The 27621-nt window shown below is 45.5% G+C and overlaps 1 protein-coding gene across 1 annotated transcript; it reads left to right on the top strand.

Annotated features, from left to right (window-relative positions):
* Window positions 1-439: 439 nt before the first annotated feature.
* On the top strand, window positions 440-27621 carry LOC132761872 (cytochrome P450 2C5-like). The gene is made up of 10 exons (XM_067463170.1): window positions 440-511; window positions 2517-2770; window positions 8537-8699; window positions 10871-11020; window positions 14034-14194; window positions 14997-15173; window positions 18946-19087; window positions 20989-21176; window positions 25850-25991; window positions 27287-27621. The coding sequence occupies exons 2-10, from the start codon at window positions 2585-2587 to the stop codon at window positions 27466-27468; spliced, it is 1491 nt and encodes a 496-aa protein (XP_067319271.1). The 5' UTR covers window positions 440-511; window positions 2517-2584; the 3' UTR covers window positions 27469-27621.

The raw sequence follows: 27621 nt of genomic DNA, 5'->3' as shown, positions 1-27621 counted from the left end.
ATGGGCCATCCAGTCCAACCCCATTCTGCCAAGAAGCAGGAATATTGCATTCAAATCACCCCTGACAGATGGCCATCCAGCCTCTGCTTAAAAGCTTCCAAAGAAGGAGCCTCCACCACACTCCGGGGCAGAGAGTTCCACTGCTGAACGGCTCTCACAGTCAGGAAGTTCTTCCTCATGTTCAGATGGAATCTCCTCTCTTGTAGTTTGAAGCCATTGTTCCGCGTCCTAGTCTTCAGGGAAGTAAGGAATGTCTGTATGTCATTCTTCGTCTAAATGTTTTTCTGTAACCTGATCTACCCTCTCACACTGGAAATTGCAAAAAAAGAGAAAAGAACCTATGCTTTAAAGTTTTTGAAAGTTATTCATGAGAGTAATGCAGAGAAGACAAGGCATTGAGGAAGAGGAAGAGGAGAAGAGAAATGAAGACAAACAGGATCTCACCTCATAAAGGGAATGTGTGTCAGAGGGAGAGAAGCAGAGAGAAAGCTGCTTCCTTTCCATGGTTGAGGTAAGCCTTACCAGCTCTGAAGGTGGGGGGCTCTTTCTTTGGGTGAGGGGTGTCAGGGATTTCTGAGGGGCACCATTGGGTTGGGTAGGCCGGGTGTGATACCAGATGCACTTCCTACCCTCATACCCTACCTGTGTTCATCCCTGCATGCCCACAAACACACATTCTGACTTTCTCAAGATCACTTTCCGTGCACCTGCTGAATGTTGGTGCCCTTCCAGACTTGCCGTAACATTGGCTCATAGAGTTCCTAAATCTGAGCATCTTTAATGTGTTGCTGTGATCCTGGCTGCTTTTTCTGCAAGAGGTTAACCTTCCTGCTCAGTCCTTCGGAACTGGGGACGAGAATGGTTGCATCGTTGCACCAAAAGACAGGAACAAGAGCAAAATGGAGGGCAAGGAATAGACACAAAATTGTGCATAACTAGATTATAATTCCGATGGGGATTTAATGTATTGTCATAGAATCATAGAATCCTAGAATCGAAGAGTTGGAAGAGACCTCCTGGGCCATCATCCAGTCCAACCCCATTCTGCCAAGAGGCAGGAATATTGCATTCAAATCACCCCTGACTGATGGTCATCCAGCCTCTGCTTCAAAGCCTCCAAAGAAGGAGCCTCCACCACACTCCGGGGCAGAGAGTTCCACTGCTGAACGGCTCTCATAGTCAGGAAGTTCTTCCTCATGTTCAGATGGAATCTCCTCTCTTGTAGTTTGAAGCCATTGTTCCATTGCGTCCTAGTCTCCAAGGAAGCAGAAAACAAGCTTGCTCCCTCCTCCTCCCTGTGGCTTCCTCTCACATATTTATACATGGCTATCATATCTCCTCTCAGCCTTCTCTTCTTCAGGCTAAACATGCCCAGCTCGTTAAGCCACTCCTCATAGGGCTTGTCGAAGGCTTTCATGGCCGCAATCACTGGGTTGTTGTAGGTTTTTTCGGACTGTATGGCCATGGCCTAGAGGCATTCTCTCCTGACGTTCCGCCTGCATCTGTGGCGAGCATCCTCAGAGGTAGTGAGGTCTGTTGGAACTAGGAAAAAGGGTTTATATATCTGTGGAATGACCAGGGTGGGACAAAGGACTCTTGTCTGCTGGAGCTAGGTGGGAATGCTTCAACTTGTTCTCTGCTTCCTTGGAGACTAGGACGTGGAACAATGGCTTCAAACTACAAGAGAGGAGATTCCATCTGAACATGAGGAAGAACTTCCTGACTGTGAGAGCCGTTCAGCAGTGGAACTCTCTGCCCCGGAGTGCGGTGGAGGGTCCTTCTTTGGAAGTTGTTGAACAGAGTCTGGATGGCCATCTGTCGGGGGTGATTTGAATGCAATATTCCTGCTTCTTGGCAGGGGGTTGGACTGGATGGCCCAGGAGGTCTCTTCCAACTCTTTGATTCTATGATTCTATGATTCTATGAACTGACCACCTTAATTAGCATTTGATTTAGCATTTGAAAGGAGGAAACCATGAAAATGAACAAAATCTGGCTACCAATATTTAAAAACTCTAAAATTACAACAGCAAAACAACAGAGAGTAAACAATTTTTATTTATTTATTTATTTAGGTTGCTTCTACCCCGCCCTTCTCACCCCGAAGGGGACTCAGGGCGGCTTACAAAAACAAGGCACAATCAGGCACATCTAATCACCTCTCAACAAAAGATTCCCTCAGGCACTGCCAAGCCATCAAATGCTAATCAAGGTGGTCAGCTGAAACATTCACACCTAGCTCCAACAGACAAGAGTCCTTTGTCTCACCCTGGTTATTCCACAGATAGATAAACCCATTTTCCTACTTCCAGCAGACCTCACGGCCTCTGAGGATGCGTACCATAGATGCAGGCGAAACGTCAGGAGAAAATGCCTCTAAAACATGGCCATATAACCCGGAAAAACCTACAACAACCCACAGATGGGGATTATATAAACATTTGCGTACAATATTCAGGGAAAAAAGAACAGGGAAATGCCCATTGGTGAATGTTGACTATCCCTTTGCTTTGCAGTGGAGCCAAGTGACTCCAAGCCTTCTCCGTCCTTGGATTTGGGACCCTTCTTGCTTCTGCAGACTGAGATGGAGCCCTTGGGGACGTGCACGGCTCTCCTGGTCATCGGGATAATATCCCTCCTTCTTCTTTCTGCCATCTGGAATAGCAAGGTGTACAGAAAAGGGAAAATGCCCCCCGGCCCCACTCCATTGCCCATCGTTGGGAATGTTCTGCAGCTGAAGGGCAAACACTGGGATGAGGAGTTCTCCAAGGTCAGTGGAAGAAGCAGGACCACCATCCCCTCAATACATTTCTCTGTATTGAAATTCATTCTTGCTTTTGACGCCGCTCTCAGATTCGTTAAAGCCATTTTGAGGTCTTCTAGAGAACTAGCTATGGCTTAGCTATTCTTTCCAATTTGATGCCATGCAAACCTGATAAACACACCCTCGAAACCAGTGGTTCCCAACCTTTTTTGACCAGAGACCACTTTGATTGCTTTTGCTGCTAGCAGGGACCACAAGTTTCAAGAATAATAAACTGTCTTGAACTGAAAGTAAATTTTAGTCAAAACCTTTAACATTTTGGTTAAACAGAATAATATAAAAAAGAATTAAATTCAGTTTGCATCAATGTGATTTTTGGGCTTGCATCTTCTTTACAAGTTGGGTAATCCTGGGGCTAATATGATTGCAAAGTTTAAAAGCTTCCAAAGAGGCTCCTTCTTTGGAAGCTTTGAAACAGAGGCTGGATGGCCATCTGTCAGGGGTGATTTGAATGCAATTTTCCTGCTTCATGGCAGAATGGGGTTGGACTGGGTGGCCCAGGAGGTCTCTTCCAACTCTTTGATTCTATGATTCTATGAACGGGATCAGGTGAAAACAACCAGATTTTATTTTCTGGCCAGAAAACCAGGTGGACAGTCCTGTTAACACAGGTAAAAGCCCCACCCTCAGCCAAGCAAAGCTTAAGATGCGGGAGGGCATTTTGAGGCTAATAAGCAACATTGAACTGATGCTTTCCCTTAGTTTGCAGGAAGCCTAAATACCTTTCTAACATGAAAGCATTATGCTCTCACCAACATGAAAGCATTGCGAAGACCTTGGCCCGAGTTAGCTTCTCGTCTGCCGGCCAGGCAAGATCTCCGCCTGACCCGCAAGCATTTTGAAGGAGGCAGACGGTTTGGGCCAGCTAGTTTGCTAGCCCAGGCATGTGAAGGGGCGGAGCACCAAGTTGAGTGAGGCTGCTCCGTTCCTCTCTTTCAGTTTCCTTTGGACGGCGTGAAAGCCACAGGGAGGAGGAGGGAGCAAGCTTCCTTTCTGCTTCCCTGGAGACTAGGACGCAATGGAGCCATGGCTTCAAACTACAAGAGAGGAGATTCCATCTGAACATGAGGAAGAACTACCTGACTGTGAGAGCCGTTCAGCAGTGGAACTCTCTGCCCCGGAGTGTGGTGGAGGCTCCTTCTTTGGAAGCTTTTAAGCAGAGGCTGGATGGCCATCTGTCAGGGGTGATTTGAATGCAATATTCCTGCTTCTTGGCAGAATGGGGTTGGACTGGATGGTGGCCCAGGAGGTCTCTTCCAACTCTTGGATTCTAGGATTCTATGATTCTTCTTTCTTTAAAGAAGGGCCCTTCATAGACACAACATCTGACGTTCAAGGCTAATCTATTTATGGTCTTTCCGCAATAGTTCCTTTTCTCACACGTCTGTACTCCTCCCGACTCTTTTGTCTTTCCTCTTCTTCCTTCTTCTTGTTTATTTTTCTTTTGCTCTCAGATGTGATTTAGCAATTGAACTTGCAATGGGGATTATAACTATTTTCATTTCTGATTTCTTCTATTTTTTTTCCTTCTACTTGGCTTTAGATATTCTTATTAGTTGTAATTTGGGCATATCATGATTTATGTTTAAGGAGCTCCTATTTAAGGAGCTCCTACTTAAGGAGCTCCACTGGCTGCCATTCATTTTCCCAATTCAAGGTGCAGGTTCTTACCTACAAAGCCCTGAACAGTTGAGACCCTGTTGAGACCTGCAGTTGAGACCTGCGTGACCGCATTTCTGTGACCGAACCCACATGATCTCTCCGATCATCTGGAGAGGCCCTGCTCATGCTCCCACCTCCATGGCAGGCGCGATTGGTGGAGATGAGGGAGAGGGCCTTCTCAGTTGTGGCCCCTCGACTCTGGAACTCACTCCCCAAGGACATCAGACATTCCCCAACACTGGCAGTCTTTAGGAGGAGCCTGAAAACATGGTTGTTCCAGTGTGGCTTCCCAGACTAAGGAGAATCTCTCAACAATATGCCCTCGTAACGCACTTAGGATTGTCAGCGCGCCCTCATCTTTCTCCAAAAACCCTATAATAATTTGCCTTACCTTGTTCATGCTCAGCACTTTTTTAAATTTAAAATTTGAATTTTACATTTGGCCCGGCCATTGGTTTTTAAATGCTGTATGTTTTTGATATTGTTATCGTTTATTGCTTATTGTGTATTTTTTGTTTTTGAGTTTATTTCAACTGTTTTGTATTGATTTATTGTTATTGCTTCTGTTTATTGATGTGTTGTGGGCTCGGCCTCATGTAAGCCGCACCGAGTCCCTTGGGGAGAGGGTGGTGGGGTTCAAATAAAGTTATTATTATTATTATAATAATATAATAATTAGTGAGCACACAGAGAGTGCTCACTAATGCTTCCTCTTCATCTTGGAAAGAAGTGACGAGTGGAGTGCCACAAGCAGGGTTCCGTCCTGGGCCCGGTCCTGTTCAACATATTTATTAATGACTTAGATGAAGGGCTAGAAGGCAGGATCATCAAGTTTGCAGACGACACCAAATTGGGAGGGATAGCCAATAGTCCAGAGGACAGGAGCAGGACTCAAAGGGATCTAGACGGATTAGAGAGATGATTGGCCAAAACTAACAAAATGAAGTTCAACACTGACAAATGCAAGATACTCCACTTTGGCAGAAAAAATGAAATGCAAAGATACAGAATGGGGGACGCCTGGCACGAGAGCAGTACGTGTGAAAAAGATCTTGGAGTCCTCGTGGGGAGGAAGGTAAACATGAGCCAACAATGCGATGTGGCGGCAAAAAAAGCCAATGGGATTTTGGCCTGCATCAATAGGAGCATAGTGTCTAGATCTAAGGAAGTCATGCTCCCCATGCTCTATTCTGCTTTGGTTAGACCACACCTGGAATATTGTGTCCAATTCTGGGCACCACAATTCAAGAGAGATATTGACAAGCTGGAATGTGTCCAGAGGAGGGCGACTAAAATGATCAAGGGTCTGGAGAACAAGCCCTATGAGGAGCGGCTTAGGGAACTGGGCATGTTTAGCCTGAAGAAGAGAAGGCTGAGAGGAGATATGATAGCCATGTATAAATATGTGAGAGGAAGCCACAGGGAGGAGGAGGGAGCAAGCTTGTTTTTTGCTTCCTTGGAGACTAGGATGTAATGGAGCCATGGCTTCAAACTACAAGAGAGGAGATTCCATCTGAACATGAGGAAGAACTTCCTGACTGGGAGAGCCGTTCAGCAGTGGAACTCTCTGCCTTCCCCCGAGGGAGTGTGATGGAGGCTCCTTCTTTGGAAGCTTTTAAGCAGAGGCTGGATGTCCATCTGTCAGGGGTGATTTGAATGCAATATTCCTGCTTCTTGGCAGAATGGGGTTGGACTGGATGGCCCATGAGGTCTCTTCCAACTCTTTGATTCTATGATTCTATGATGATGATGATGATGATGATGATTATTATTATTATTATTATTATTATTAGGCTTATTCTATGAACTCGCGATTCGTTGAGCTCTCCTCTCTTCTTTCATCCTTTTCTCTTGTTTATTTTAAGATGTGAGTGGTCTGCTGTTGTGCTGCGTTCCCTGTTGGAAACACAGCTTGCCGTTTTGCAACCCGCTGTACTCTTTGGGTGGCTGTCAGGGCAAGTCAGAGGCTCTCTCTTGAGAAGTGGGTCTCTATTGTGCCATCGGATGCCGCCCTGCAAGTTTTGCTGTCTCCTACTCTCTCTGTCTACAGCTGGGGAAGGAGCAGGGGCGGCTCAACCCATTACGCAAAGTAAGCCTTTGCAGTACAGTTGATTTTGCCCAGGGGCGCTCTTGAGGAGCTCTTGGGGAAAAATAGAATCATAGAATCCTAGAGTGGGAAGAGACCTCATGGGCCATCCAGTCCAACCCCATTCTGCCAAGAAGCAGGAATATTGCATTCAAATCACTCCTGACAGATGGACATCCAGCCTCTGTTTCAAAGCTTCCAAAGAAGGAGCCTCCACCACACTCCGGGGCAGAGAGTTCCACTGCTGGAGAACAAGCCCTATGAGGAGCGGCTTAGGGAACTGGGCATGTTTAGCCTGAAGAAGAGAAGGCTGAGAGGGGATATGATAGCCATGTATAAATATGTGAGAGGAAGCCACAGGGAGGAGGAGGGAGCAAGCTTGTTCTCTGCTTCCTTGGAGACTAGGACGCAATGGAACAATGGCTTCAAACTACAGGAGAGGAGATTCCTTCTGAACATTAGGAAGAACTTCCTGACAGTGAGAGCCGTTCAGCAGTGGAACTCTCTGCCCCGGAGTGTGGTGGAGGCTCCTTCTTTGGAAGCTTTTAAGCAGAGGCTGGATGGCCATTTGTCAGGGATGATTTGAATGCAATATTCCTGCTTCTTGGCAGAATGGGGTTGGACTGGATGATGGCCCATGAGGTCTCTTCCAACTCTTTGAATCTATGATTCTATGCTGAACGGCTCTCACAGTCAGGAAGTTCTTCCTCATGTTCAGATGGAATCTCCTCTCTTGTAGTTTGAAGCCATTGTTCCATTGCGTCCTAGTCTCCAGGGAAGCAGAAAACAAGCTTGCTCCCTCCTCCTCCCTGTGGCTTCCTCTCACATATTTATTATACATGGCTATCATATCTCCTCTCAGCCTTCTCTTCTTCAGGCTAAACATGCCCAGTTCCCTAAGCCACTCCTCGTAGGGCTTGTTCTCCAGACCCTGGATCATTTTAGTCACCCTCCTCTGGACACATTCCAGCTTAGAGTCAATATCTCTCTTGAATTTGTCTATATCTCCCTGGACCTTGACACTACGCTCCTCTTGATGCCTGAGGCCAAAATCCCATTGGCTTTTTTTGCCGGCACAGCGCATTCCTGGCTCATGTTTAACTTGTTGTCCACGAGGACTCCAAGATCTTTTTCACACGTACTGCTCTCGAGCCAGGCTTCGTCCCCCATTCTGTCTTTTTGCATTTCATTTTTTCTGCCAAAGTGGAGTCTCTTGCATTTGTCACTGTTGAACTTCATTTTGTGAGTTTTGGCCCTTCATCTCTCTAATCTGTCAAGATTGTTTTGAATCCTGCTCCTGTCCTTTGGAATATTGGCTCTCCCTCCCAGTTTGGTGTCGTCTGCAAAATAGACCTTGACATAAGCGAGTTGTAGTTACTAGGATGTATAGTTCACCTAAAATCAAAGAGCATTCTGAACTCCACCAATCGTGGAATTGAACCAAATATGGCACACAGAACTCCCATGATGAACAGAAAATATATATCAGTGATTGGTGGGGGGGGGGGGGCACCAAAATACTGTTTGCTTACATTTGAAAATTACCTAGGGCTGCCTCTGGCTCTCTGGAAGCTCACAAAGAGTCAGTCCAGCCACCATTAACTTGCACTGGAAGTCCTTGAAGCAGAGTGTCGTTAATAGCAAACAGAACTCCATGTTTCACACTATCCATGAAAGATTGAACAGAGAATCTCTTGCAGCAACTTTTCTATCGTTTTCACCAGAAACTGTGAGATTATTTTTTAAATCATTTTTGATAGGGTTCTTTATTTATTGTGATGGGAAACCCAAATGGTCTTCTAGCCATTTACAAGAAATTATAATAAAACCATCCGAACTAGGGGTTTTTCCAGATTTCATATCACCTCTGCCTCACCTATAGACTTCTTAGAGCATGATGTATTCATTTCCAAATTTGGTCATATGACCACTTGCGGTATGTCTCTTTCTTCATTTTTTTCCAGATAAGTGAGAAGTATGGACCCGTGTTTACACTTTATTTGGGGACGGAGCCAGTTGTGGTGCTGCATGGCTATGAGGCCATCAAAGAAGCTCTGATTGACCAGGGCCATGACTTTTCTGCCAGGGCAAAAATACCATTGGTAGATAAAGTCCGTCAAGGAAAAGGTATGCATTTCAGATTTCTCTCTTCAGGTTGGAGCAGGGTCAAAATCCCCTCTTAGGCCCATTCCACACAGCTGAATAAAAGCCCCCATTTTCTGCTTTGAACTGGAATATAAAATAGAATCATAGAATCAAAGAATTGGAAGAGACCTGGTGGGCCATCATCCAGTCCAACCCCATTCTGCCAAGAAGCAGGAATATTGCATTCAAATCACCCCTGACAGATGGCCATCCAGCTTCTGCTTAAAAGCTTCCAAAGAAGGAGCCTCCACCATACTCCAGGGCAGAGAGTTCCACTGCTGAATGGATCTCATAGTCAGGAAGTTCTTCCTCATGTTCAGATGGAATCTCCTCTCTTGTAGTTTGAAGCCATTGTTCCATTGCGTCCTAGTCTCCAAGGAAGCAGAAAGGAAGCTTGCTCCCTCCTCCTCCCTGTGGCTTCCTCTCACATATTTATACATGGCTATCATATCTCCTCTCAGCCTTCTCTTCTTCAGGCTAAACATGCCCAGCTCCTTAAGCCGCTCCTCATAGGGCTTGTTCTCCAGAACCTTTATCATTTTAGTCGCCCTCCTCTGGACACATTCCAGCTTGTCAATCTCTCTCTTGAATTGTGGTGCCCAGAATTGGACACAATATTCCAGGTAACGTGGTCTAACCAAGGCGGAATAGAGCATGGGGAGCATGACTTCCCTAGATCTAGACACTAGGCTCCTATTGATTCAGGCCAACATCCCATTGGCTTTTTTTGCCGCCACATCACATTGTTGGCTCATGTTTACCTTCCTCCCCACGAGGACTCCAAGATCTTTTTCACACGTTCTGCTCTAGAGCCAGGCATCGTCCCCCATTCTGTATCTTTGCATTTCGTTTTTCCTGCCAAAGTGGAGTATCTTGCATTTGTCACTGTTGAACTTAATTGTGTTAGTTATGGCCCATCATCTCTCTAATCTGTCAAGATCCCTTTGACTCCTGCTCTTATCCTCTGGAGTCTTGGCTCTCCCTCCCCATTTGGTGTCGTCTGCAAACTTGATGATCCTGCCTTCTAGCCCTTCATCTAAGTCATTAATAAATATGCTGAACAGGACCGGGCACAGGGGGGAACCCTGTGGCACTCCACTTGTGACTTCTTGTTGCTCCCTCCTGAGATTACAAGACTTAAGAGTGCTTCAGTGGCGTATGGGTGGCTATTTGGACCATGGTTCCCAAGTTGAGAGTCCCAAGTTGAGACCCTCAATGCCTCAGTCTAAAGAGATAACAGTGAAGATCCATGTTTATTTGGCCATTTCCCCTTACTGTGCTGTCGCCTATAGCAATTGGCTTTTGAACAGGACGTGCTCTTTGTGCCCAGTGAGAAGCCGGGGTGCCTCGAGTGAGACGCCCTATGGGTTTTCCTATACAAAGTCTTTAAAAGCGTAAAAGTTTAACAAAGTTCTTTATTATTGCTTAGGTTTTCAACAAACAATCTTAGATCTTCAACAAATCAAACAAATGCTTCTTAACTTGTCTACAATGGACAGGCAACTTGCTTGGAGAACTATTTCTTTCCTTTACGAGGAAAACCTTTTTTGACCCCTCCTAGATCTACTTTCTAGGCTTTGCTGGTGTGGGTCCTACTCCCGGCTCCAAATTGCTTCTTGGGTACCAGTCAAACCTCTGAAGAATTTCAGCTAGAGTCCTTAGGATTTTTCCCACGAAAGTTGTAGGTCTGTTTCTCCAACCCCAACAAGGGTTGTGCTGTAAAGCTATTTCTCTTAAAAGCCTTTCTTTAGAGACTGTTCTTAAAGCTGTGAGGCTGTAAATTCCCCAGCCAGAGCTTTTGGGACTGTCCCCCCCCCCCCCCCCCCGGACTTTGTAAGAAACAAAGCTTCTCTACAGGTAGAAAACTTTCATATCCTGTAACTAGGCTTCCAACTGTAAGACTGAACTAAAACTTTCCCTCCTGAACCTGGAAAAAAGGGCGGAACTAAAACTTAACGATGATAGACAGGTGGCTAGCCCCATGACTGCAGCCTTGCAGGAACCATCCAACTGCAAAATGCATGGCCAGAACAAGCACGTGCAAACGCTCAAAGAATGAAAGGGATTTTGGAGCTCCTGGTACAGCCGCACCAGCACACTTACCTTGACCCTGCCTACCCTCCCATCATGGTCTCTTCCTTCATCCATTCCAGGGATGGCATTCAGCAATGGGAAGACATGGAAGCAGATGCAGCGTTTTTCCTTGACCACGCTCCGCAACTTTGGGATGGGGAAGAAGAGCATTGAGGAGAGGATCCAGACGGAAGCTCAGTATCTCCTGGAGCAACTCCATGATACAAAGGGTAAGTGGACTCTCTTGCTCATCCTCACCCCAAGGACTTTCCAGGAAATTCCTCCTGGCATGTCTTGTCGAAAGGCTCTAAATACAAACTCATGCATGCATCTTAGTTTTATAGATCTTCTAGGCACAGGGATTCCCATACATAGGGTTAGGGACTTCCCCTCCTGCTTACACATGTGGCGTAATCTATATCTATATCTATACCTATATCTATATCTATTAGGCCTGGGTAACAACGGAAAAAATTGTTTCTAAAATCGATTTGTATTTGGGTTTTTTTTTTGTTTCGATATTTAAAATAATTACAAAATTTTCCTTTTAAAAAGTTCGATATTTACGAAATTTCGTAAATGTGAAAAAAATTTCAAAACATTAACGAATCGATTTCCGAAACAATAACGAATTGATTCGTTAATGGCGGACGCGACCTCGAAATACGCTAAAAAACCTCCAAAAACTTCTGAAGCTTCCCTCTCCCTCTGTTCTTGACTGTTGGTGTGATATTATATTTTTTTTCACTAATTAAACAAAAACTTGCCCCAGACATGCGGAAATAATAACGAAACGACCTCAGAACAATAACGAAACGAATACAATAACGAAATACGAAGCATTTACAAAACGTGTTTAAAAATTCGTTTTTTTTAAAATTGCTCCAGAATGGTTCGTTATCGTTTTGTAATTGAAAAAATTAACGAATTATTAACGAATTACGAATTAACGAAATGAAACCGCCCAGCCATAATATCTATATCTATATCTATCTATATCTATATCTATAATAACATAGAGCCCCCATGACCCACTCTACATCCCGGTGCTGCTTGAGAGAGGACGGACGATAGATGATGTGACTTGCAGTACCTTCACTCACTTCCTGAAACCACAGCGACGCTCATCCAAACACCAATAAAGACCAAACTTGGCACAGAGAGCCCCCATGGCCAACTCAATATTCTGGTGAGGTTTGGGGGAGTACAGACTATGGATGATGGGACTTCAAAAACTTCAACGCACTTCCCAAGACTTCTGCAACACTCATCTAATGACCAATCAAGACCAAACTTGGCACACAGAGCCCCCAAGACTCACTCTCCATCCTAGAATCATAGAATCAAAGAGTTGGATGAGACCTCATGGGCCATCCAGTCCAACCCCATTCTGCCAAGAAGCAGGAATATTGCATTCAAATCACCCCTGACAGATGGCCATCCAGCCCCTGTTTAAAAGTTTCCAAAGAAGGAGCCTCCACCACACTCCAGGACAGAGAGTTCCACTGCTGAACGACTCTCACACTCAGGAAGTTCTTTCTCATGTTCAGATGGAATCTCCTCTCTTGTAGTTTGAAGCCATTGTTCCATTGCATCCTCGTCTCCAAGGAAGCAGAAAAGAAGCTTGTTCCCTCCTCCCTGTGGCTTCCTCTCACATATTTATCCATGGCTATCATATCTCCTCTCAGCTTTCTCTTCTTCAAGATAAACATGCCCAGCTCCTTAAGCCGCTCCTCATAGGGCTTGTCCTCCAGACCCTTGATCATTTTAGTCGTGCTCCTCAGGACACATTCCAGCTTGTCAATATCCCTCTTGAATTGTGGCGCCCAGAATTGGACACAATATTCCAGGTGTGGTCTAACCAAAGCAGAATAGAGCAGAGGGAGCAGGACTTCCCTGGACCTAGACACTATGCTCCTATTTTGCAGGCCAAAATCCCATTGGCTTTTTTTGCAGCCACATCACATTCCTGGCTCATGTTTAACTTGTTGTCCACGAGGACTCCAAGATCTTTTTCACACGTACTGCTCTCGAGCCAGGCGTCCCCCATTCTGTATCTTTGCATTTCATTCTTTTCTGCCAAAGTGGAGTCTCTTGCATTTGTCCCTGTTGAACTTCATTCTGTTAGTTTTGGCCCATCATCTCTCTAATCTTTCAAGATCCCTTTGAATCCTGCTCCTGTCCTCTGGAGTCTTGGCTCTCCCTCCCAATTTGGTCCCGTCTGCAAACTTGATGATCCTGCCTTCTAGCCCTTCATCTAAGTCATTAATAAAGATGTTGAACAGGACCGGGCCCAGGACGGAACCCTGCTTGTGGCCCTCCGCTCGTCCCTTCTTCCCAGGATGTAGAGGAGGAAGCCTTGGGGAGAATCACCCTCTGGGTTTGTCCATTTAACCAATTACAGATCCACCTCACCGTAGTGTTGCCTCGCCCACATTGGACTAGTTTCCTTGCCAGAAGGTCATGGGGGACCTTGTCAAAGAAGGCCTTCCTGAAATACAGGTATGCCACATCCACGGAATCATTCCCCGCATCTACCCAGCTTGTAACTCTATCGAAGAAAGAGATCAGATGAGTCTGGCATGACTTGTTTTTAATAAATCCATGTTGACTATTCGCGATGACCGCTTTTGTTTCTAAGTGTTTGCAGACCACTTCCTTAACAATCTTTTCCAGAATCTTGCCCGGTATCGACGTGAGGCTGACCGGACGGTTTAGATGGAATCTCCTTTCTTGTAGTTTGAAGGACATTGTTTCTTTTCCTAATCTAAATGGAAGCAGTAATAGATGTGGATTTCAAAGGCTAGAATGTCCTTCTTGTATGGTATGGAGTGGGCAGGGACAAAAAAGGGCCACACAACTTCCGAGACGCAGATAGAGCAAGACGGGTTCTCCTTCAAGTATAAGTCATGCAGAGGCTGTGATGGGAAGATGTGGGTCATGGTCTGAGCTGCTTTCAGTCTCCTCAGGAAGGAGAAAGTGGGGCTTGAATGAATGAATTCATAAATAAATGTCACCAGTCAAATTAGAAAGGTGCCCAAAGGTGATCTATGCCAGTCCCCTCAACACAGGAGTCCCCCAGAACATGAGACTGTGTTGTCCACTGCCTGTAAGAGGTAGAAAGAGGCATCCATTTCTGTCCAACCAGGACCAACCCCATCCATGGAGTTTCCCAGCAGGATCAAACTGACTGATTATCTAAGAGACGGACTGAGATAAGACTGTGCTTATTCTCCCTTCCAGGCCAACCCTTTGACCCACACCACCTCATGACCTATGCTACCTCCAATGTCATCTGTTCCATCATCTTTGGAAAGCGCTACGGATACGACGACAAGAAGTTTCAAGCCTTGATTGCTTTGTCTGAAGAAAATCTTAGGATTTTTACCTCTATTTGGGGACAGGTAGGCCCTCTTCTCTCATTGCTTGTGGGATATTTCTCCTTAAGGCCCCATCTGCACTAATCCTTTACTACAACTCCAGATTATCTTCAAAACATATCAGCTAGACTATGCACACAGCAAAAGCACACTGCAGCATGCTTTAAACCTGTTAAGTGAAAATAAGGAAAGTCAGAGGAACGAGAGACTAAATTGCCAATCTCTGGATGCTGGAGAATGGAGAAAGGCAGGAAGTCTCAGAAAAACATCGATTTCTGTTTTATTGGCTATTCTAAAGCCTTTGACTGTGTGGATCATAATAAATTGTAGCAAGATCTTGGTGGGATGGGCATTAGACTTGGTCGAGTTCGTTCGGAAGCTTCTTAAATTGGAATTAATTTGGATTAAATTCCCTTTTGAACCTATTTTGAACCATGCAGGAATAGTGGGAGGAGCAATTCCAAATTGAAACCACTTACCCATTGTTCAGAATTATTTTGGGATGTCTCCCACAGTTATTTTGATTTTCAGAACCATTAAGTACCTTTGACAAAGTTTTAAAATCTCGCAGTTTATCTTCCTTGATGGCGATGGAAAGGGATGAAGTGGGCGTGGCTAAACACAGCTCTTCTTGAAGGCCACGCCCCCAGTGTCCTTCAAGAAGAGCTGTCATTGCTTAGCCAGGGAGAGATGCAGAGGGACGAGGTGGGTGTGGCTAAACACAGCTTTTCTTGAAGGCCACGCCCCCAGTATAATAATAATAATAATAATAATAATAATAATAATAATAATAATAATTCAACCCCTCTCCCATATTTTCTTCTAGCTTTTCAATGCCTTCCCTGCCCTCATGGAATGGGTTCCAGGGCCCCATCAGCACGTAATACCAAACTATGTCAAATACAGAGAATACATTTTGGAGGAAGCCAAGGAGCACAGGGCTACTCTGGACCCCAACTCACCTCGGGATTTCATCGACTGCTTCTTTCTCAGAATGGATCAGGTAAGAGAGCGCCCTGGGACCCATAACCAGGGGCCATCCTCAGGCACCAAACTCTAGTGACATGGACTCTGGAGGGGTGTCTCTGTGATAGATTTCCATTGGACTCCTAAGGAATTCTCCATGGTGCCCAGCCTGCCCACTTGGGGAGCCCATTGGAAGCCCCTCCATCCTGGGACCCCCAACAGCCGTTGAGAGATGCCACTGTACCTTAGTGTTCTTTACCTAAGAAAACCTGGATTCAGGGAGTTACTGAAGTTGGGCACTGATCTGAAGATGGAGAGACTCCAAGACATCTCCTGGCATTGCCGGGGAAGTTCAGTGCAGAGAATGGTTCAAGACCCCAGAATCAAGGCCAAAGAAAGCCAAGTGTCCAGGGTTATCTCAGTGCGTTCCTCTGAATGGATTGGGGGGGGGGGAGGTGTTTGTTCTCTTCAATGTGTCTAGGTGTGATGGAGCTGCTCTTCATTTCCTCTGAGGCAAGGGCATTGGCAGTTGGGATGGCTGGAGGAGGTCCTTTCATCTCTTTCTGGGCCAGTCATGAGCGGTTCTGCCTGTCTTTTCCTCTCTCTCCCTCTGAGGCAAGGGCAGTGGCAGTTGGGATGTCTGGAGGAGGACCTTTCATCTCTTTCTGGGCCAGTCATGAGCGGTTCTGCCTGTCTCTTCCTCTCTCTCCCTCTGAGGCAAGGGCAGTGGCAGTTGGGATGGCTGGAGGAGGTCCTTTCATCTCTTTCTGGGCCAGTCATGAGCGGTTCTGCCTGTCTTTTCCTCTCTCTCCCTCTGAGGCAAGGGCAGTGGCAGTTGGGATGTCTGGAGGAGGACCTTTCATCTCTTTCTGGGCCAGTCATGAGCGGTTCTGCCTGTCTCTTCCTCTCTCTCCCTCTGAGGCAAGGGCAGTGGCAGTTGGGATGGCTGGAGGAGGTCCTTTCATCTCTTTCTGGGCCAGTCATGAGCGGTTCTGCCTGTCTTTTCCTCTCTCTCCCTCTGAGGCAAGGGCAGTGGCAGTTGGGATGTCTGGAGGAGGACCTTTCATCCGTTTCTGGGCCAAGGCATGCCAGAGCTGTGCCTGCTTCTTCCTCCAATGCTATTTGACTGGTTAACAAAAGACTGTGCAAGCTATTACTCCCAGAGAGCATTCAGACATAGTTCTCTGAATAGTTTCAAACTGCATTAATTCTACAGTGCAGATATAGCCATAGTTGGCCTGACCCTACTGATGGAGACTAAGAACTCCAGATACTCACAGATAGTTGTTGTAGACTTCTGCAGTAAGAAGAGCACAGAGACACAGTTGTTCTTTCCAAAAATATGCAGGAAGGCTTTGCTTGTGCATGGGCGATACACCTCCCACAGCTGGCCCAAGAAAACCACTCACACAAGGATGTTGGGATAAACAATGGCCACAACTCATTTATTGATAACAGGAACAAGAGTTGGCAGCCATGCATGGGTCCTGGATCAGGATCGGGCAGCCCACAGCTGTCCAATACCGCAAAACATGCCAGAGTGCCGCTGGCACAAAACCGGGCCAACGTAAACTCGGCACCCCTGAGACCACCAGGCGTTCCCCCTTCTGCTAGGTGGGGGGGATACCAAGCCAGATCCAGGGGCCATGCTCCACGCCAACAAGGATTTGTGACGAGTAGCACCAAAACAAGCAACTGAGAAAAGGTAACCGTGACAAGCTAACAAAACAAGCTAACTGTAGACAAATATGCAAACAGCATGCAGGGTAAGTGGGGTGGATCAGCTGATGCAGGCACAGTGCCTGCTGGGGAGCATGGGGCAGCCTTAAGTGGGCTGCACGCGAGGAGGAAGAGGCCAGCTCCAGCCTATCCCACCTTGAGGCATGGCCAGCTGGCTAATTGGCCACCCAGCCGGATGACGAGAAACCTTCCTGCCTTACGAGGGGGCTTCTGGGAGGAAGAAGCCCCCCCAGGCGACAATGGCGGTGGAGGACACCCCATGCCACAACATCCCTGGCCCGGTAAGTCGGGCCATGCCTTTTCCTCTTCTTTAGTCGCAGCAATATATATATATATTGCATACACAATATATACAAACTCTCTCCTCCAGCAGCATCTCTCTAATTCTCTCCAACAACCTCCATTCCTCCCTCATCAACCCAAATTAGGGAGAACACGACTTTTATACTTCCCCATTGCATCCGCCTCCATATCCGAATTACAGTGATGCAGCACTTCCACATGTGGCTAGGCCTGAGATATTAATTTATTTTTTATTTATTTAGAAGTTCATAGAATCATAGAATCATAGAATCCTAGAATCAAAGAGTTGGAAGAGACCTCATGGGCCATCCAGTCCAACCCCATTCTGCCAAGAAGCAGGAATATTGCATTCAGATCACCCCTGACAAATGGCCATCCAGCCTCTGCTTAAAAGCTTCCAAAGAAGGAGCCTCCACCACACTCCGGGGCAGAGAGTTCCACTGCTGAACGGCTCTCACAGCCAGGAAGTTCTTCCTCATGTTCAGATGGAATCTCCTCTCTTGGAGTTTGAAGCCATTGTTCCATTGCGTCCTAGTCTCCAAGGAAGCAGAAAGGAAGCTTGCTCCCTCCTCCTCCCTGTGGCTTCCTCTCACATATTTATACATGGCCCTCATCATATCTCCTCTCAGCCTTCTCTTCTTCAGGCTAAACATGCCCAGTTCCCTAAGCCGCTCCTCATAGGGCTTGTTCTCCAGACCCTTGATCATTTTAGTCGCCCTCCTCTGGACACATTCCAGCTTAGAGTCAATATCTCTCTTGAATTGTGGTGCCCAGAACTGGACACAATATTCCAGGTGTGGTCTAACCAAAGCAGAATAGAGGGGTAGCATGATTTCCCTAGATCTAGACACTATGCTCCTCTTGATGCAGGCCAGAATCCCATTGGCTTTTTTTGCCGCCACATCACATTGTTGGCTCATGTTTAACTTGTTGTCCACGAGGACTCCAAGAGCTTTTTATATACCGGTCTTCTCACCTCGAACAAGGGACTCGGGCCGGTTCACAACATGCGTTCAATACAATAATATACAAAAACAACACAGTGCATCATCATTACAAATTAAAATATAAGTACAATAAAACATCATCATCACATTACCCAAGCCAAGTCGTCAATACAGTCACAGTCACAGTCACAGTTCATCATCCTCCTTTCATGTGGACAAAGGTTATAGATTCAGTCCTCAAATGCCACGTTCCAAAGCCAGGTCTTTATTAGTTTCCTGAAGGTCAGGAGGGAGGAAGCAGATCTAATCTCTAGTGGGAGGGAGTTCCAAAGCCGCGGAGCCACCACTGAGAAGGCCCTGTCCCTCATCCCCACCAGACACGATTGCGAAGGTGGTGGGACCGAGAGCAGGGCCCCTCTGGAAGATCTTAATCTCCGGAAGATCTTAATTTCCGGAAGATCTTAATAAGGGGTTCATAGGGGAGAATCCGTTCGAACAGGTAAACTGGGCTGGAGTCATTTAGAGCTTTATAGGTCAAAACCAGCACTTTGAATTGTGCCCGGAAGCTAATAGGCAGCCAGCTCCACTGGCGTAACAGAGGGGTCGTATGGTCTCTGTACCCTGCTCCTGTTAGCAAACTGGCTGCCGCTCCTTGGACTAGTTGAAGCTTCCGGGCAGTCTTCAGAGGCAACCCCACGTAAAGAGCATTGCAGTAGTCTAGACGGGATGTAACCAGAGTGTTGACCACCGTGTCCATATTAACCCTGTTATCACTTAAGAAATACCAGCTAATTTACAAATCCTGATATGTACACCTAGGAGAAACATGATGAGGCCTCGGAGTTCACGATGGAGAACATGGTGAACTGCTCTATGGACTTGTTTGGTGCAGGAATCGAAACAACCAGCTTCACACTCAAATATGGCCTCCTGATCCTCCAGAAGTACCCAGAGATTGAAGGTAAGGCAGATGTGAAGGCTTTGGACCAACAGGTTCTATGCCATCGCGCCTGGGAGCTATAACTCTTAGTGAAAGAGACATAGACATGACATCTTTCCCCCAGGGGATTGCTTCTTGCCTTCCTTTAAAAAACTGGAACTCCCAAGGACCAAAACACTGTAGACAACTCAAAATAGGTTTTATTGTCCACAAAGAGTTATCCCTTTAAGGCAATAAGCTGGAAGTTTCAAAGGGGTAAAGGAAATATACATTACAGTCTCTGGTTGTCTTGGGTCCAAGGTGATTTCGCAGCTGAGAAGCTTTTCCTGTTCCCTCTTTTCTCAATGGCTGTGAAGGTCGGGACAAACACAACCCACAGTCCAATGGCCTATGTTGAAGGCATAGAGTTTTCCTTTTGATGCCACAGGGCAAGTTTGAAGACGCTTGGGTCTCCTCAACATTGTCCAGGGTGATCTGGGCATGAAGTATGAGTCCCAAGGGTAAAAACCTTAGAATTGGCACTGAGAGGTAACTTAATTAAGGGCTTTAGAGCCAAGTCTCTTTCTCACGTCTATCTGATAGAAAGTCTGATGGTAGAATGGAAAAGGAAAAGCTCTGCCCTCCTCCAGGAAAAGGTGGAGCTAAGCAATTGAGCTGAGGAAGCAATATAACTGGTGCAAACAACATTGATTGACAGCTATAAATAACCAATCAATCCAATTGTACATTTACAAACTAGGCAAGTTTGGGCATGTTATACAGTTTAAACCTTTGCAAATTAAAGTTCTACATATAGGTGGCACCACTCGTGCCATCACAGGTTCAAGACTAAAAGTGACCAGATCCTGGAAATATGTTTGGGTTGAAAATAAGTTCTGGAAGCGGCTAGATTGTTAATTCTGGTTTGCATACACTAAATTGATGCTCAGGTCATGTGTGATATTAGACCAATTGAGCTTCTTGATCACTTGGGGGAAGTGCCATAACCAGAATCTTTGCTGGGGGGGGGGGGGGGGGGCGGTGAAGATGTAGTTCCATAATACAAAATAATTTAAATAGTACGGTTCGTTCTATATTTTTATATAGATTGAATTTAATCTATTTTCTATTTTAGTTATAATGTTTCAAGTCTTAAAATAACTGTAATTTATAGTTACAAAAGAATACCACACTCTCTATTAGAAACACTTGAAAACTGTGTCAACACACTTTGACAGAAATCATTCTTCTCTGCATGATCTTTCATAGAGGACCCCTCCAGAGCTACACAAGTTGGTAACATGCATTTTATAGCCCAAAGTCAGTCTTTCTTTTTGATGAACATGTTGTTCTGATCTTGTAGTTTTAAGACATCCACATTCCAGGCCATATGACTTATGGGGTACCAACTGTATATTTTACACACTTTGCTACACACCTTATTGTCCATTGTTGGGGAAAGCAAAGGGAGGAATTTCAGCCTTCCCTGGTTTAAAATTGGATTCTCTGGCTTGAGGCAGCAATGGGGAAAGCAAAGGGGAAAAAAATCAGCCTTCCTTGGTTTAAAACTGGCTTCCCTGGCTTGAGCCGAGGCCAGGGACCAGAAGCAGGGAAAAGCTGAATCATTTCCGACTCACTTCCTAAGTCGGAAGAAAAATAGCGAGACTAGCTTCGGAAGGGTGAAGGGACTCTCAGTTTCCAAAAAAAAAAAGTTCAAAATCGATTCAAAAAGGTAATTTTTCTGAATTTATTCCAGATTACGAAGATTCTGACTGGACTTAACCATGCCTATTGCTTACTTCATGCATTCACACATTCATTCTTTGTAGGGTAAACAATAAAAAAATTAAAAAGGGACTTGAGGCAGATCCTTCTTGTTTGATTTCTCTGACATTCCCTGGATGTTTGTTTTTTGATACTTCACCTTATCCATCTCCTGGCAGCGAAAGTGCAAGAAGAGATTGACCAGGTGGTTGGCCGCTCTCGGATGCCTGGCATGGCCGACCGTGGACAGATGCCCTACACAGATGCGGTCATCCATGAGATCCAGAGGTTTATCTCTATTGCTTCAGTGGCCATCCCCCATGCCATGGTCAAAGACACGCCATTCAGAGGATACGTCATCCCCAAAGTGAGTTCTCCGTTTTTTCTTCCAGAAATACGCTGTTCCTGTTAGCGTTAGCGGAAGTTTTTTTGCATAGGCTTTTGCATAGGCTTAGAAGAAAACATGAACTCTGGAGACGTCTGGTTACAAAGCAGGTTCCATTTACTTAGAGCAGTTCCAAAACACATCCATTACAGTAAGCGACCAGACATGAAGTACACAGTACGCAGGACAAAGGAAGTAGAAGTGTAAACAATTCTGTGGCTGCTTGGCAGATACCAGATGCTCCCTAATTTTCTCATAACTCCACACAGAGAGTATCTCAGGGCTACTTTCTCACAGCCTCTAACATAAACATACACCACAGCAATACAATCTTATGGCATCCATATTTCTACTGCATGAAATTACATTTAAAACACATCCATACTTCAACATACACTGGCAGTTCCACGGTCCCAGTAAAACGGAGTGCTATCTTGGAGACAGTGACAAATAGTTCCTCAACATTCAATAATGTGACACTCTATGTGCAATGGTTACTAGTGGTGTGCAATTATTTGCTAGTCCTCATCAGTCTGATCAAATTTGCTGAATTATTACTTACGAGGCAATATCCAACACACAGCCATGGCCCGCACCTAAAACTTAAGAATCAAAGCTTACTTTTTCAACCTCACTACCTCTGAGGATGCTTGCCATAGATGCAGGTGAAATGTCAGGAGAGAATGGTCTAGAACAAGACAGAGGTACTCCTGGTCAGTCGCAAGGCCGAACAGGGCATAGAGTTACAGCCTGTGCTGGACAGGGTCGCACTCCCCTTGAAGGCGCAGGTTTGCAGCTTGGGTGTGACCCTGGATTCATTGCTGAGCCTGAAGCCCCAGGTCTTGGCGGTGACCAGGGGAGCATTCGCACAGCTAAGTCTTGTGCTCCAGCTGCGCCCGTATCTTGGGAAGTCTGACTTGGCCACGGTAGTCCACGCTCTGGTTACATCCCGTTTAGACTACTGCAACGCTCTCTACGTGGGGCTGCCTTTGAAGACGGCCCGGAAGCTTCAATTGGTCCAACGTGCGGTAGCCATGATACTAACAGGAGCGGGACGAAGGGAGCATACAACGCCCTTGCTGTACCAGCTCCACTGGCTGCCGATTTGCTACCGAGCTCAATTCAAGGTGCTGGCGTTGGCCTATAAAGCCTTAAACGGTTCCGGCCCAAGATACCTATCCGACCGCATATCGGCCTACGAGCCCACCAGGACTTTGAGATCTTCCGGGGAGGCCCTGCTCTCGATCCCGCCTGCTTCACAAGCACGGCTGGCGGGGACGAGAGAAAGGGCCTTCTCGGTGGTGGCTCCTCGGCTGTGGAACGCCCTTCCTGCGGACATTAGACTGTCTCCTTCCTTGATGATATTCCGCAGGAAGCTAAAGACTTGGCTGTTCAAGAAGGTGTTCGAACAAGAAGTGCGATGATTGGTAATGACTATAGGAATGGAAGAACGGAAAATGATACTGGATTGTGATTTGGACGATGAGACGCTTAATGGTTTCGTAGTAATGACGATGTTTTGGTATATTGATGGATTGTGAATTGTTTTTTATACTGTGTCTTGTATTTGTTTTTTCCTATGTTGTACACCTCTGTGAGTCGCCCCCGGCCTGAGAACAGCGGTATAGAGGCAAAATAAATAAAGTAAATAAATAAATAGAACATGGCCATATAGCCCGAAAAAACCTACAACAACCCAATACTTTTTCGTTTGCATTTTGTAAACCTCGGAAGCCTCCCACAGTTAGTTTCATTTTCAGCTCAAGGAAGCAAAACAAAGACAAAAAGGCTGTCTTTCCACTTTAAACTAGTTATTTTATTTATTTAATAATAATAATAATAATAATATTTATTTATTTATTTATTTATTTATTGTGGGGCAACCAGACCATTGTATTACATTTCTAACAGAACAAAATAAACAAACAGATAAAAAAACCACAAAGTTTGAAATGGTAGTTGATTAAATGTCCTTTGACCAGTATCTGGCCACTTCGAATGCCTTTGGTGTTGCCACAAGAAGGTCCTCCATGGTGCATCATGTGTCTGGGCTCAGGGTGCATCGCAGCAGGTGGTCAGTGGTTTGCTCTTCTCCACACTTGCATGTCGTGGACTCCACTTTGTGGCCCCATTTCTTGAGGTACGTTCTGCATCTCGTGGTGCCAGAGCCTTCTTTCCTCTTGGAAATCTACTAAAGGACTCTGTATGGTAAGGACCTCTCGCGGCAACCATAACGCAATTTGGAACCAGGTGTAGGGGCCCATGCCAGCAAAGCCTAAGACAGATTGCCCAGGTAGAAGTCAAGGATTTCCCTGATAGTGAGGAAACAGTTCATGAAGATAGTTGCCTGTCCCTTGTGAACAAGATTAAGAAAGCCACCACTTGATTCAAAGCCTTGAAGTATTTGTTTGATTTATTGATGACCTAAGCAATAATAAGCTAGGCAAAACTACGGTGAGGTGGATTTGTAATTGGTTAAATGGACGAACCCAGAGGGTGCTCACCAATGCTTCCTCTTCATCCTGGAAAGAAGTGACGAGCGGAGTGCCATCAGGAGGGTTCTGTCCTGGGCCCGGTCCTGTTCAACATCTTCATTCATGACTTAGATGAAGGGCTAGAAGGCATGATCATCAAGTTTGCAGACGGGACCAAATTGGGAGGGAGAGCCAAGACTCCAGAGCAGGACTCAAAGGGATCTTGACAGATTAGAGAGATGATGGGCCAAAACTAACAAAATGAAGTTCAACAGGGACAAATGCAAGATACTCCACTTTGGCAGGAAAAACGAAATGCAAAGATATAGAATGGGGGACAATGCCTGGCTTGAGAGCAGGACGTGTGAAAAGATCTTGGAGTCCTCGTGGACAACAAGTTAAACATGAGCCAGGAATGTGATGTGGCGGCAAAAAAAGCCAATGGGATTTTGGCCTGCATCAATAGGAGCCTAGTGTCTAGATCTAGGGAAGTAATGCTACCCCTCTATTCTGCTTTGGTTAGACCACATCTGGAATATTGTGTCCAATTTTGGACACCACAATTCAAGAGAGATATTGACAAGGTGGAATGTGTCCAGAGGAGAGCGACTAAAATGATAAAGGGTCTGGAGAACAAGCCCTATGAGGAGCGGCTTAAGGAGCTGGGCATGTTTAGCCTGAAGAAGAGAAGGCTGAGAGGAGATATGATGAGGGCCATGTATAAATATGTGAGAGGAAGCCACAGGGAGGAGGAGGAGGAAGCAAGCTTGTTTTCTGCTTCCCTGGAGACTAGGACGCGGAACAATGGCTTCAAACTCCAAGAGAGGAGATTCCAGCTGAACATGAGGAAGAACTTCCTGACTGTGAGAGCCGTTCAGCAGTGGAACTCTCTGCCCCGGAGTGTGGTAGAGGCTCCTTCTTTGGAAGCTTTTAAACAGCGGCTGGATGACCATCTGTCAGGGGTGATTTGAATGCAATATTCCTGCTTCTTGGCAGAATGGGGTTGGACTGGATGGCCCATGAGGTCTCTTCCAACTCTTTGATTCTAGGATTCTATGATTCTATGATAAAGAACTTTGTTAAACTTTCAAAGTTTCTAAAGACTTTCTTTAGGGAAATCCAAAGGGCCTCTAATCTGAGGCACCCCCGGCGTCCCGTTGGGCATACAGAACACGTCCTGTCTACAGACCTTTTCACAGGCCCAGCGCGTGACAGGAATACCATAAAAAATACAATGCAGAGCAAGAGCGAAAACTGGCCAAAGAAGCTCTCCATAGACAGTTCCTGGGGAAAATTGAGAGGAAAATGGACAAGGAAAAAACATGGATGTGGCTCACCAATGGAACTTTGAAAAAGGAGACGGAGGGCCTGATTCTTGCAGCCCAAGAACAAGCCATTGGAAGCAATGCCATCAAAGACGGAATGGAAAAGTCAACAACAGATTCCATCTGTAGACTCTGCAAGGAAGCAGGCGAAACGATAGACCACATCCTCAGCTGCTGCAAGAAGATCGCGCAGACAGACTCCAAGCAGAGGCACAACACCGATCCTCAGATGATTCATTGGAACCTGTGCCGGAAACACCATCTGCCTGAGAAAGAACTGGTGGGATCAAAAGCTGGAAAGAGTTACAGAGAATGGACACACCAAACTACTCTGGGACGTCTGAATTCAGATTGAGTTTTGGAGGACAACACTCTTGACCTCACAATCATGGAAAAAGAAACAAGATTGTCGATGTTGCAATCCCAGGTGACAGCAGAATTGACGAGAAGCAACTGGAAATGTATTGTCGAAGGCTTTCATGGCCGGAATCACTGGGTTGTTGTAGGTTTTTTCGGGCTATATGGCCATGGTCTACAGGCATTCTCTCCTGACGTTTCGCCTGCATCTATGGTAAGCATCCTCAGAGGTAGTGAGGTCTGTTGGAACTAGGAACATTGGGTTTATATATCTGTGGAATGACCCAGGGAACAAAGGACTCTTGTCTGCTGGAGCTAGGTGTGAATGTTTCAACTGATCACCTTGATTAGCATTTGATTGCCTGGCAGTGCCTGGAACTGTGGTTTTGCTGTGGTCAATTTAGCCACTATCTGACCTCTATCATCCACTTTCCCAGGCCTTGCAATTCCAAAGTCTTCATGTTTTGATCATTATGTCTCAAAATCCAAAACTCTGCAGGGCACCACGATCTTTCCTGTTCTAACCTCGGTGCTGCATGATGACAAGGAATTTCCTAACCCCAAAGAGTTTGACCCAGGACACTTCTTAAATGAAGATGGGACCTTCAGGAAGAGTGACTACTTCATGCCCTTTTCAGCAGGTAAGACCCCCCTTACTCCCATTGGGGAGCAACCTTGGACATCAGGTGGTCAAGCAGCTCTTTCTGGGTCTCTGGGTTGTCCATTGCTGGGGAAATGGCTCTGTGGTCCTTCCAGTTGTGGCTTTCACTGGACCATCACATGGCTGTGAGATATGGATTGCTTCAGTCCAAAGAGAGCTCGCAATTCATACTTTCCCATAAAAATCTGGAGGTATTAACCACCGTGGTGTCCCAAAAAAGAGAGCATTGGAGGCCACCAAAGTATTTTAAAATAGAAAAATATCCTCTCCCTATGTTGTACCTTTGTCTTGTTCCAAATGTGGTCCAGTGAATGAAAATACATCCTGCATATCAGGTATTTACTTGGGCTGGGTAACCACGGAAAAAATGTTTCTAAACTCGATTCGTTTTTAGGGGGTTTTTGCGTTTCGTTTTTTAAAAGAATTCCGAAATTTTTCTTTAAAAAAGTTCGAAATATACAAAATTTCGTAAATTACGAAACACTTACGAAACAATTACGAATCGATTCGTTAATGGCGGACGCGATTGCGCAATTTGCAAAAAAACCCATCTCCAAATGGGACAGGGGAAACTTCTGAAGCTTCCCTCTCCCTCTGTTGTTGACTGTTGGTGTGATAATTTACTTTTTATCACTGATAAAACAAACAACAACCCTAAAACTTGCACCAGACATATGGAAACAATTACGAAACAATTACGAAACAATTTCGAAACAATTACGAAACAATTACGAAACAATTACGAAACAATTACGAAATAAATTGAAAATTTTGTTTCAATTTTTAATTGCTCCTGCATGGCTCGATATCGGATCGTAAGCTAATTTAAATACGAATTAATAACGAATTACGAAATTAACGAACGAAACCGCCCAGCCCTAATATTTACATTACGATTCATAACAGTAGCAAAATTACAGTTATGAAGTAGCGATGAAAATAATGTTATGGTTGGGGGTCACCACAACAATGAGGAATTGTATTAAGGGGTCGCGGCATTAGGAAGGTTGGGAACCATTGGACTAGATGGTCATGCGCTCTGTTCAATCTCCAAGATTCTATCATTCTAAACCTCTCACCCTTCTCTAAACTCAACATTTATAGATTTCTTAGCTTGCTCCTCATAAGGTTTGATTCCCATACCTTTGATTGTCTTGGTTACTCTTCTTTAGATATATACCAGCTTGTGAATAATTTTCCAGATGAGTGCATCTTACAGCTTCCTTTATGACCCCTTTCCCTGTTTCTCCCCTTCCTTCCTGTGTCTCCTTGCAGGGAAGCGCATCTGTGCAGGAGAAGGCCTGGCCCGCATGGAGCTCTTCCTGTTCTTCACCTCCATCCTCCAGAACTTCAAGCTGAAACCCACCACAGACCCCAAGGACATTGATATCACACCTGTGGTGAAACCCATAGGCAGATTCTCCCGACCCTATAAGTTCTGTGTTATCCCTCGCTGAAAATCTCCTTCCTGGGGAAAGTCAAGGATGACTGCACAAACTCAGCTTTGGCTTTTTTGTTGAGGAACTCTCCTAGACCTTCTTTGTGAGGCAACAATACTAGAGATTAGGGCTGGGCAACCATGGAAAAATTTGTTTCTAAAATCCATTCGT

The sequence above is a fragment of the Anolis sagrei genome, chromosome 1 (assembly GCF_037176765.1).
Source record: "Anolis sagrei isolate rAnoSag1 chromosome 1, rAnoSag1.mat, whole genome shotgun sequence".
Classification (NCBI taxonomy): Eukaryota; Metazoa; Chordata; class Lepidosauria; order Squamata; family Dactyloidae; genus Anolis; species Anolis sagrei.
The sequence above is the reverse complement of the archived record's forward strand: the minus strand, read 5'-3'. Positions and strand labels throughout refer to the sequence as shown.